Below are 13041 nucleotides of genomic sequence, written 5' to 3'. Positions count from 1 at the left end.
TGCCTTTTCGATTTCACTCTAATAATAAATAATGTTTGTCTTTTCGATTTAGGAGAAAAAAATTTTTGTTTAAAAAAAATTGGTATCGTTTTATCAACTGATTTGCCGCCCCCAGAATGTGCCGCCCCGGCAGAGTGCCCGGTCCTGACGGCGGCCCTGTGTTTACAAACATAGTCACCGACGATATACAGGCTGCTATAGGAAATTATTCTATTTGTATATCGCATTGATTTTCGTAGTACCTAGCGGGTGAATTGAGAAGAGATTAATTGTGGAGGTTGCAGAAAAATTATGATGGTTAGAGAACCTTCTTCTTCTTCTCTCTCCTCTTTCAATAGGACCAAGTCAATCCTGTACATTTGGCCCTCTTCTGGGATCTTCCTCCGATACTGAACTCCAGCTCTCGTACGTACCACCTTTTTGGTGGTTTTCCTACAGGTCTGCGTTTGTTCGGTTTCTGATTTTTTAGCCCACTTTGCCCATCTGTCTTCTGGCATTCTTTCTACGAGATCCCTCGAGAACCGTTTTCGTGTCCTGACCCATCTCATCACATCCTGTACGCCCAATTCTGCTCTTATGTCATCACTCCTTATTCGGTCCCTTAGAGTGACTCCCTTGATGGTTCGCACTCTTTTCATCTCTGTGGTTCTCATTATGCTTTTTGTTTTCGATGTTTCGGCTCTAGTTTCTGAGGCATACGTGAGAATAGGTCTTACACACGTTTTGTAGATTCTGGTCTTGTTCTGTGAACTCATCGCTTTGTTCCTCCACACTATATCTCTCAGATAGCCGCTGACTCTCGATGCCTTTATCGATTGTGTTCGTGCCTCTTGTAATAGGTTTCTTTCACACGATATATTTGTTTCCAGGTAATTGAATCTTGATACCTGCTGTATTATTCCACTATCGACTGCCAATTTGCATCTAATAGGATTTTTAGAGATGACCATTGATTGTGTCTTGTTGATGGAAATGCTTATATTAAATTTTTCAGCGGATATTTTCATCTTATATAATAGAAGTTGCAAGGCATCTTCATTTCCTGCTACGACAACACCATCGTCTGCGTAAAACAACACCTTTAGGGATCGGTCAACCATTCGGTATCCTGCATTGACTCTGTTGACATCCTCTACAATTTGGTCTATTATGATGTTGGATAGAGTTGGGCTGAGACTGTCTCCCTGTCGAATACCAGCATTGATTTGAAGTACTTCAGAGAGTCCTTCCTTAGTTTTAATTCTTGTTCTGGTTCCTGTATAAAGTTCTTTAATGATTCTTTGGTACTTATAGTCTATGTTGTTTTTCTCAAGACTCCTTATTACGTCGCTTAGGCGTATCCTATCAAATGCTTTGGTGAAGTCCACAAAACAGACAGACATGGGTTTATTGAACTCTATCGACTTTTCCACTAACTGACGAACTATGATTATTTCGTCCACAGTTGATCTATTAGGCCTGAATTCTTGTGGTTCTTCAGATATTGGTATCTTAGAGAGTAATCAATATATCTATGTACCCACTACAACTACAGCTTCCACCAGCTCCACACATTCTTTAACAGATAGGTATTATAGGGAACGATATCAATGTGATTTACTCAAAATGTCACAACTTGAATATGCCCTCTATGGACTTCTCGAATTGTTTGATCGGCCGCATAAATATTAACAATCCGATATGAATCGATAGAAAATGTTTGCAATCGTAATTCACATTCAATTCAAAATGTGATCGTCGGAAAAATCTTGTAATAACTCCTTTATTAATTGAGCGATTAATGATCTCGAACATTAATCTCAATCATTAATCGCTTTCATTAATAACCTAGTTGATTGAATAACTATTTCAACACAATACCCGATTATATTATAATATCATAACATGAAAAGATTATCGTGATGTTCTCGAAATTCTCTAAGAAAATTGAGATTTTCGAAAACTGCTAAGAATTATCTTGAAAAAAACACCTTGTAAAATTTCAACCTTTATTTAATTATTATTATATAATAGGTGCATATAAGAACTAGTTTGGTTGGTTCCCACAAGTCACAAAACTGTCACCTAGTTACAGGAACGTCGAAGAAATGTATTTTAAATGTAAGAAATCTACACATTATTTACAAATTTTCAATGTTTAATTTTATATTTGAATATAACGCCTTGCATTTTTTACATTCTCCATATCAAAAATTGTGAGACGATCAATTACCATATTCACGAAAACTGATGGTAATTTCCATTCCCACATTCTGTTCAAACTGTCTGCACATGCATTCATCAATTCCAACCTCCTATGTCCTTTCGCATACTTGTAATGAATGTCTGGGCCATAAATTGGATATGAGCTTATCTCGAATGTCCTCATTGCTGCAGCGATATAATAGTTATCGGCGTACATTCCTACTTGTTTTATACTTCTAGTCAGAAGTTTTCAATAAGTGACGAATGTATTCTCAATTTTGATAGATTTGAGGATCTCAATTTCTTGATAACACATTTTCAAGTAAGTGCTTGTGTCCTTTCGTTCTCTCAAGATCTTCCCTAGACTTTCGTGCATTGCAGCCCCCTTTGAAACTTCCAAGGCAATAAATTTTAGGATAGTCCTGCTCATTTCGTTCAATTCTTCCGTGCTTAAAATATGAGGTACGAGAAAATGAATAGCGTAGTCTGCAGTTATATCAAGATGAGCACCGTGTCTTAGATGTAATAAAGCCATTGGCTCAACGTCTTTTTTCAAGCTTAGATACAGTGGTGTGCATCCGCGGAAATCCTTGGTCTCCAAATCAAATCCTCTATCTAGGAAAAGCTCCATCACTTCTGCAGCCTCCTCTGTTGTTTCTTTCGACCGAGAGATTAATGTGTGCATACGTGTATAACCCATATGGGTGGTTCTAGAATATAAAGAGTTATATTCCATACATTTCTCAATGATCTTTTTAGAGTCTTTATTATGAACACTGTGACAAGCACAATGTAGAGGAGTTCTACCCTGCGCATCTGTAATTTTCATGTCTCCCCCATGCTCGATAAGTAAATTTATGAATTTTAACCTGTGCCAATATACAGAACGATGAAGTGGGGTTTCTTTGTATTCGTTGTTGCGTCTACTGACATCGGCCTTATTCACTGACAATATTTTTCTCGTTGTCTTGTAAAATCCTCTTTCGATAGCAATATGAAGTGCTGTATCTGTCGAGATTCCGTGTTGCATGTTGATGTCTCTAAGGTAATTCACCATCAAATTGAACATATTTTTATCTGAAAAATGAAGAAGAATATTGAAACCGTTTTTGTAAAAAATTTGCAACGCTAAATCAATTATGTAGATCTTCCGAAGAAGCTTCTATAATGAATCCATAATATACATATAGGGTATAAAAGGTACCTTTGTTATAAGGAAGGTTTGTCAATTTTTTTTTCGCAATGTTTCGATAGATGGATTTTCCACCCTGTATATTTCATGTCGATGTTTTATATGCAGAAAATATCGAGAACAATCAATGATTTCGCAAAAAAATCCAAATTTAAAATATCCTTTCGATGTAGAAACGAACTAATTAATTACAAATGTAGAACATTATAAAAGAAAAAACAGTTGAGGTCCGCCCAGGCAAAACTGGACACTCTATGTAAGCGTATGTAACTTTGTGCAGATCGTACCACTAGATAGCAAAGAAAAACACATTAAATTCTTATCATTTTCCTGAATGGAGATATGGGCCAACCCACGCTTGTTGCAAGACCATGCATTATATACAGGGTTACAATGAATTCCCAAAGAACGGTCAATTATTTCAAAATATATGGGACCAAAACATGTCCCTCATAAAAATTTAAGGTCTGTTACAAATCTACAAGTATGTAGTATTTTGATATCTGTAATAAATCGATATGTACCGGGTCGCTCACAAAGTTGTAGAGATTTATGTTTTTTTAATGGAAATTCATTAGTTCCCTAAGGCCCGGTACTTTCACGTGCGAATAAATAAATTTATTCGATAGATAAGTCTTATTCGTAGAATAAGTAAAAATGCAGTCTTTTCACTTTCAGATAGTGTTATTCATCGAATAAATCTGTCATTGAAACTCGTTAATAAGATTTTATTTGTCATAGATCGAATATCGGTACGTCATTAATGGTTGAATTTTGAATATTCTGGATGTATGGTTATTTTTTGTGTGATTTTCACGAATTATTTGCTTTGTAGTTGGAATTATGACAATTTTTACAATGCGGTCTCTTATTTTACATTAATCAGTGAAAAGTAGTGAACCTTGTTTTCACAGAATTGTTATTCGTCAAATAATTTCATCTGAAAGCACCGCAATAAGGTATCCTTCAGATAGGAAATTATTTGACGGATACTTATTGACAGTGAATAAAATTTATTCGAAGCTGAAAGTACCGGCCCTAAATATCATTACACTTCGTTCAGTTACCACAAACACAAAATAAATTGATAGAAACAAGGTAACACTAAATTACAATTTATCGCAGAAATGCCTTTGCATATTTGCAACCATTTTTCTTGTTAAGAAGAATAAAAATAAATAAAATTTGAGTCGACAATGAAAACGATCAATATACATATCGATACATATAAACATAGTTTTTCTCAAAAAAAAAAATATAACCATCATTCCCTACAACTTAGTGAGCAACCAATTTACCAGGGATACGTAAGTTTTTAATAGTCCTTTAACTTTTATATAAGACGTTTTTTTTATAACTCCTTATATATTGAAAATATAAATAATAAATGAAATGAATTCTTTGGTATTTTCTGGGATATATAATATATATTATAACCTATATCGAAATACTGAAAGCAAAAACTCACCGAATTGATGAGATTGAAATACACCCTCCTCAGGGAGGTAGGTGAGACATACAATTTCCTCTTCTCTATATTAATCATTTAAAATCGTAATCTTTCTGAAAATGGTCGTCTACTATTTAGACCCGAACATATGAAAATATGTCAGCTGGTCGATTCGAAACGAATACTCGTCAATCACGCATCTGTAGGACTCGATGTTGTCGTATTTATCCTTCCTCGACCATTTTTAACTCTCTCCAACAAATTATGATATATTACACTAAGGTTCTGAGTGTCTGTCCTCAAATTAACGGTGTTATGTAATTTGATTTGTATCATCTCACTGATACTTCTCCTAATATAATTACTTTCCCTGTCTAATAATTTGAAATTGGAAAAGTAAAAAATATGACCGGTATTGAAATGGTGTTGGGCTAAGGCAGTTTTCTCTTTTTTTGCTCTATTTATTGGCTTACAGTCATTAGAATGCTGGTTAATTCTAGAGCCTATATATTGCTTAGTCATCCCGATATAGCTTTTATCGCAGCCTTCACACTTTACTTCGTATACTACGTTAGACTTTTCTACTTTCTTGGTTTCATCTTTTACTTTGGTGTAAATTTGGCCCATTTTATTGATCGGATAAAAAGCAAGAGTGCAATCTAATGTTGACCTTTCTACGATTCTTTTGATTGCTTCAGACAATCCCTTTATATAAGGAAATCTGAAATGTTTAAATGTAGTCTCTTTCTCTATTGGTTTATCTATATTTGATGTTTCATATTTATATTCATTTATGATTTTTCTCACTAACGATCTAGGATAATTGTTGAGTGCCAACATCTCAACCACTCTCCTCTCATTTTCTTGATGATATTGTTCATGACTCAGATGGTAAGATCTATACAAAAAATTTTTTATTGTTCCAATTTTCTGAGACATGGGGTGATGCGAGTTGTAGTTAAGAAGTCTACCAGAAGAGGAAGGTTTAGTGAACCAATTAGTCACCAGCCTACTATCATCACCTCTCATGACCATCATGTCTAAAAACGCAATTTTACCGTCGGTTTCTTCCTCAATGGTGAACTGCAACCTAGGATTGAAGCCATTAAAGACTTCCATTAACTGATCTTTACAATTTATAGGAATCGTGAGGAAAGTATCATCCACGTATAGTTTTAAAATAGGAACAAAAAATGTGAGCCTTCTCAAACATTGACATATTAATTCGATCATGACCAAATTAGCTATAGATGAACTAGCGGGGTTTCCCATGGCAGAACCGTCAAGTTGTTGAAAGATGATTCCATCAAAAGAGAAGTAGCTCGTGTCAAAAATAAAATTTATTATGTTAATAAACGTTTCTTGAGGTATGTCAGTGTATGCGGATATGAAATGCCACTTCCTCTTTATAATGTCAAGAACTAATTGTTTAGGGATGTTGGTGTACAAGGAGACTACATCAAGTGACACTAATACATAATTTTCTGGTATTTGGCATGTGTTGATAAACTCAGCAAACTGTAGGGAATTGTTTACATTATATTCAGAGGTGGAGACAATAGGTGATAATATTTGATGTATTAAATGTGATAAATTATAGGAGGGAGAGTCTATGCAACTAACTACTGGTCTGAAACTGATCGTATTCTTATGTGTCTTACGTAAACCATATAATTTTGGTATTACAGCGTTATGACGTTTTAACTTCTTTGACTGAGTTTCATCTATTACATTTAAGGCTTTTAATTCATTTACTATAGCATTACTTGTTTTTTGAAATTTCTTAGTTGGGTCTGAGTTTAAAATTCTATAAGTATTACTATCTCTCAACATAAGATGTATATGTGTCATATATTCATGACGATACATTATCACTGTAGAGTTACCTTTATCAGAACGACATACTATGCATTCAGGGTGTTCAATTAAATATTTTTTGGTGTAAAAATAATCTCTTTCAATTACGTCTATGTGCTGATGAATATTATTTATTCTATTAAAATGATTCGTGATTGTATTGACCAATCTTAATCTAAGTTCATTTCGTTTCGAATCGACCAGCTGACATATTTTCATATGTTCGGGTCTAAATAGTAGACGACCATTTTCAGAAAGATTACGATTTTAAATGATTAATATAGAGAAGAGGAAATTGTATGTCTCACCTACCTCCCTGTGGAGGGTGTATTTCAATCTCATCAATTCGGTGAGTTTTTGCTTTCAGTTTGATGTGTTCGCCTTCATCATTTCTTGTTGTATCGTCTATTGACCATCGTTGTCATTTGTATTTGTGATATTATTTTGACTGTGATTTTATTTTATTTAAGCCTTGAAAAAGAGTAAAATTTGCTCGAAACGTCGGCCAATCGAGAAGGATTGTTTACTGTCACCCAGCCCTACAAACCACTAACATTTTCGTCTATAGAATTAGAAGGGTACGAAAGAATATGTCAATGCTACAGCTCACCATTGCCTCGACACTCTGAAGCAAAAATTAAGCCTATATGCAGAACGCCTGAGGAGATATAAAAGCAATTATAGCCGGAAAAGAGACAATAATTCATTCGAAAAGTCGGAAGAAACTTTCTACCGGTCACTCACATCGTCGGATGGAGAAAATGGAAAGTTACCACCAAAAGAAACCATTGAACAATTCTGGACCGAACAATTATCAACGAAACCTCAGTTCAATGGAGATACCGGATGGATTGATGATGAAAAATCTGAAGCTATAAAATATGAGCCGATGCAGCATGACATGATCACAATTGAAGAAGTAAAATCAGCTATCAGAGGACTACACAACTGGAAAACACCTGGGCCTGATGGATTATAGAACTTCTGGATCAAGAAACTTTGGATCATGCATGACAAATTGACCTCCGCAATAAATGATGTCATTGAAAATCCTGAGAGAATGCCAGTATTCCTTACACATGGCACAACATACCTGTTACCTAAAGACCAAAGGAATACAGAAGACCCATCCAAGTACCGACCAATCACATGTCTTCCAACGATGTACAAATTAATCACATCATGCATTTCAAACCGAATTCACAACCATTGCGAAAGGAATAACATCATCGCCATGCAAAAGAAAGGATGCACCAAAGACAGCCGAGGGTGCAAAGAACAACTAGTAATAGATTCAGTTATCTGCAATCAGGCGTTCTCCAAGCGGAGGAATCTTTACGCTGCGTACATAGACTACAAAAAAGCATTCGATTCTATACCTCATGAATGGCTCTTGACGATCTTGAAGATTTACAAGGTGGATCCCAATATTGTTGAGTTCCTGAAAAACGCCATGTCAACCTGGCGTACTAGTCTTCAAATGAAAGCAGCAGATTGCTCTATTACAACAGGACCCATTCCAATAAGACGCGGAATTTTCCAAGGAGACTCGCTGAGCCCTCTGTGGTTCTGCATGGCCCTGAATCCCTTGTCTCATAGATTGAATTCTACGGACTACGGATTTTCCATCAAGAGCGGCAGTAGAACTATGATGAAACTGAATCATCTCCTTTACATGGACGATTTGAAACTCTTCGCATCTACCAAAAAACAAATGCAACAGATGCTGAAAATGGTGGAAGGATTCTCGGAAGTCACCAAAATGAAGTTTGGACTAGAAAAATGTCGACTGCTGAACATAACGAGAGGAAAAATAGAAGATGGTACGTTCAAACTCAAGGAAGGTGCAGAAATTGAAGCATTAAAGGAAGGAGACACATACAAGTATCTGGGCATAAAACAGGCAAGAAAAATCAATCAGACTCAGATGAAGAAAGAATTAACGGAGGAGTTCACCCGAAGATTGAGGAGGATAATGAGAACTGGTCTTAACAGCAAGAATCTGATAAAAGCGATTAACACCTACGCTTGCTCGGCACTGAGCTATTCATTTGGTATTATCTCTTGGACGACCACCGATTTAGCAGCTTTACAGAGAAAAATAAGGACAATGCTGACTAAACACAATAAACATCACCCCAAAAGCTCAATAGAACGGACAGAGCTGCCACGACATCTTGAGGGTAGAGGAATTGTTGATTTGTCCAACCGTATGTCCCAAGAAATTGAAGGACTTCGAAAATATTTCTTGAGCAAGGCAGCTTCGTCAGAACTCCATCGAGTAGTTTGTGTTGCTGATAGTTCTACACCATTAAAGCTACAACAGGATCACTTGGAAACCGTCGAACACTCTGCAGAAAGTAAAATGCAGAAACTGATTGGCAAACCTTTGCATGGGAGGCAACAGAACGAGGTCAACCATGATTACGTCGACATATCTGCGTCGAACTACTGGTTGACTTCCGGAAGGTTGTTTCCTGAGACAGAGGCTTCATGCTCGCCATCCAGGATCAGGTGATTCCAACAAGAAATTACATGAAGTACATCGCCAAGGATGCCTCAGTGGCGGACGATAGCTGTCGTTATGGCTGTGCGACACATGAAACTATCCAGCACATCACCGGGGGATGTCAGAAGTTCGCGGGCACGGAGTACAAAAATAGACATGATGCTGTTGCCAAGATTCTTCACCAAGAATTGGCACTAAAACACCAACTTCTAACTTCGAAAAAGGTTCCTTATTACAATTACCATCCGGATGCTGTGCTGGAAAACGAACATTACAAGCTCTACTGGGATCGCACGGTTCTCACAGACCGAAAAATAACCCACAATAGACCAGACCTCATATTGCTCAATAAGGATGGGGACAGAGCACTATTCATCGACGTGGCAATTCCAAATAATACCAATCTTCTAGATAGGCACACTGAAAAAATTTCAAAATACAGAGATCTCGAGGAACAGACCAGAAGACAGTGGAAGCTGAAAGATATCAAGACCATCCCTATTGTCATTTCATCTACAGGCCTGATACCGAAGAAACTACTAGAGAACTTGAGGAAACTTCAGTTGGACGAAAATATCTATAGAGTCATGCAGAAGGCGGTACTGCTCGGAACGGCGAGAACTGTACGCAAGTACATGGGGAATGCAGAGGAACACCGTCTGCTCCGACAGGAAGTGCGGGTGGAGCAGGAATCCAACCTACAGCAGGGAGAGGAGCGACCCGGACCCGACCACCACTACGAGCCCGAAAACCTGGAAAGGGCTCCAACAGAGCTTAATCCTTTTGATATCTGAGATATCTGGGATAAGTGAATTTTCCTCTGGAGAGGAGTGTGAAAGCCGCAAGGCTAAAGTCATAATGAAGTTTATTGGTTCAAAAGTACAAATAAACTCTAGAAAAACTGTGGAGTTATTCATGCTAACTGTGTACAGCTATTTCAACTAAAAATTCAATTTATAAAACTAAACTAAACGATCGATCTTATCTACTCTTAATCCTAATCCAAAAAACATAATTATTATTTCATTATCGGTGGTATTTCTCTTCATCGGGTCTAGATTGTCTTCATCGGGTCTAGATTGTCTTCATCGGTGGAATTTTACATATTCGGGTAGTATATGTCATGTCTTGATTTTTTACTTTCATAGCCACAAATAGAATTGATAATCCTGTGGATTGCGGATCGATCCTCTTCAATAAGCCATTTTTTAATTTCTTTTTTGAACTCATTTTCGTTTTTTATTTCCTTTATTATGGTTGGTACAATCGGGTGTATTCTAGATGCTATATATGTACAACAACGTTGGCCAATTTTTTTCTCTGCTCTTATTCTTTGGTAATTATCCAGCTTAGCTCTAGTATTATGTTTGTGTTCTTTCAGTATGATCGATATTTTATTCTGGTAGATATTTATGATGATTTTTTGAGCATATAGTTGTCTTATATCGAGTACCTTGGAAATTTCGTATGTTCTCGGGAATGTCATTTTTTTTCCATACATTACTTTTAAAATACATTTTTGTAGAACATCCAAGCTTCTCTTGTGAACGTCCAAAATACCTCCCCATCCTATTAACCCATATGAAAGTTGTGATTGTACCAATGCGCTGCACAGTACATGCGGTGTGTTTCTGAATTTACGCTTTTTTTTATATACCTAAATTTACACAGGATACCTCTAAGTTTTCTTGTTAGGTAGGACACATGTATATCCCATTTAAGGTTCTCATCAATAAGAATACCAAGATATTTGGTAGATTGCGCTGCTGCGATATGCAATTTATCATTAATTTCAAGATCTCCTAATCTTGGTTGTCCTAATTTGTTAGACGAAAAAGTCAAGTATTTTGTCTTTCCGCAGTTCAAGGTAAGTTTATTCGACTGAAGCCATTTCGTCAGTATCCCCATATCCTCTTTTGCTTTCTGTTTCATATCTTCCCATGTTTCATCGTTGTATATAACTATGGTATCATCTGCGAAACCTATAATTTCACCTCTACTGTCCATTTCGAGTATGCCGTTTATATATGTATTGAACAATATGGGTCCGAGAACAGTGCCCTGTGGTATTCCATAGGTGAGTTGCCTTTTTTTGGTGTAAATTCCGTTTAAAGTCACAATTTGGTTTCGATTAGAGAAGTAACTCTGAATAAGATCGTTTATCTTTCCACGGAATCCATAATTTTTGAGTTTTTCAAGTAATTTCTCGTGGCTTATGGTGTCAAACGCTTTTGCCAAATCTATCACGACCGCCAAAGAAGGAATGCTTTTATCAATGTTGTTGTATATAATATCTGTAACTTCTTTTATCGCTTCCTCCGTTGACATACCCTTGCGAAATCCAAATTGATTTTTTGACAATAATTGATGTTTAATGATGAATGCATCCTTGCGGACTTGGATCAGTTTTTCTATGATCTTGGCGATGTTTGATATGAGAGTAATCGGCCTGTAGTTGACCATCTGAGATCTATCACCTCCTTTATATAATGGCTTCACTAGTCCTAACTTTAGAACGTCCGGGAAACAGCCATTTTCGAAACAGTTATTTATTATATATGTGAGAGGTTTTGATATTTCTTCTTTTATGCTTTTCAATGTTTTCGATCGAATTCCATCGTAACCTGTCGATTTCCCGGATTTGAGACCATTTATAGTTTTTTCTACCTCAACTGAATCCGTTGGAAAAAGAAAGAAAGAGTTATCTCTTTGACCATTTTCCTCCTTGAAGTCATCAACTGGGGTCAGTTCACAGCATAGGTTTCACCGATTTTGCTGAAATAGTCATTTAAGAGGTCACATATTTCTTGATCATCCTCAATTTTTAAGTTATCCTTATCTTTAATATATTTTATGTTTATATCTGATCTAGTGGTATTTGTTATGTTGTTTACACAGTCCCATAAATCTTTCGATTCATTCTGATTCTTTTTTATGCACTTCTGTAAGTATATCTGGTTTGCTTCATATATAAGTTTTTTTATGTGATTTTCATATTATATTTAGAATATTCATCTCTCAATTGAACATTTTCGGGATCCCCTTTTGTTTTAATGTACATATTTTGTTTTTTGTTAATTTGATTTAATATTGCTGGAGTTATCCATTCTTTTCGTATCCGTTCCTTTTTTTTAATTTTAACTGTGGTTGTACTATCCTCTATATATCGTTTCAGAATTTCCATGAAATTTTCAGTTATTTTATTAGCGTCATCAAAATTACAGACTTCCTGCCAATCTTCATTCCTCAAAGAGTTTTTCAATTTGCTATAATCAATATACTGTTGTGAACGATCTTTTCTAGTGATCTTTCCATTCACCCTCAGGTTAGTGCACAGAAATGTTGGATAGTGATCCGTGATCAAGTTCTGCAGGATAATGCCGTTCACAATCAGGTTTTCCGGATCCATGCCTTTCACAAAAAAATGATCCAGGCATGTTCGACTCTCTGGACGTGTATATTTATTGATGAGCGATGTGAAACCAAATGAGCAAAGTATATTCTTATATTCTTCTAAGATGTCCAAAACATGTGTACACAGTGTATTCACTGATTCGATTTTGTTTTTAATTTCGTGGGGATATGGGATCAGTTTCGTTTTTCCCACTGTAGGTAGCGCTGTTTAGAATTTGACAGAGCATTGTCAATTGATATTTGAAAATAATTTGAATACTTTACTACGACTTACGAATATGTTGTATTTATAAGCGATTATTGGTGTGTGAAAATGTATTAGTTTCGAGAAAGGGATGTAGAACATTCATTTATTCAACATGTCGTTCAGTTTTCTGTATGGACAATCAAGAACTACATCTAAGAATTCGGTGTTGTTGGAATTTGAGGCAGAAC

At 36.1% G+C, this 13041-nt stretch overlaps 1 protein-coding gene across 1 annotated transcript; it reads right to left on the bottom strand.

Moving 5' to 3' along the window:
- Nucleotides 1–2434: 2434 nt before the first annotated feature.
- Nucleotides 2435–3253, bottom strand: LOC123309504 (poly [ADP-ribose] polymerase tankyrase-2-like). Its single transcript, XM_044892695.1, has one exon. It carries the CDS (start codon nucleotides 3251–3253, stop codon nucleotides 2435–2437), a length of 819 nt encoding a protein of 272 aa, XP_044748630.1.
- Nucleotides 3254–13041: the final 9788 nt, after the last annotated feature.

The sequence above is a fragment of the Coccinella septempunctata genome, chromosome 1, assembly GCF_907165205.1.
Source record: "Coccinella septempunctata chromosome 1, icCocSept1.1, whole genome shotgun sequence".
Classification (NCBI taxonomy): domain Eukaryota; kingdom Metazoa; phylum Arthropoda; class Insecta; order Coleoptera; family Coccinellidae; genus Coccinella; species Coccinella septempunctata.
This window is presented reverse-complemented; position numbering and strand designations above follow the sequence as displayed.

Bases quoted from the DNA above. Each gene is read 5' to 3' on its own strand.
- LOC123309504 (XM_044892695.1), bottom strand. From the start codon at position 3,253: ATGTTCAATTTGATGGTGAATTACCTTAGAGACATCAACATGCAACAC.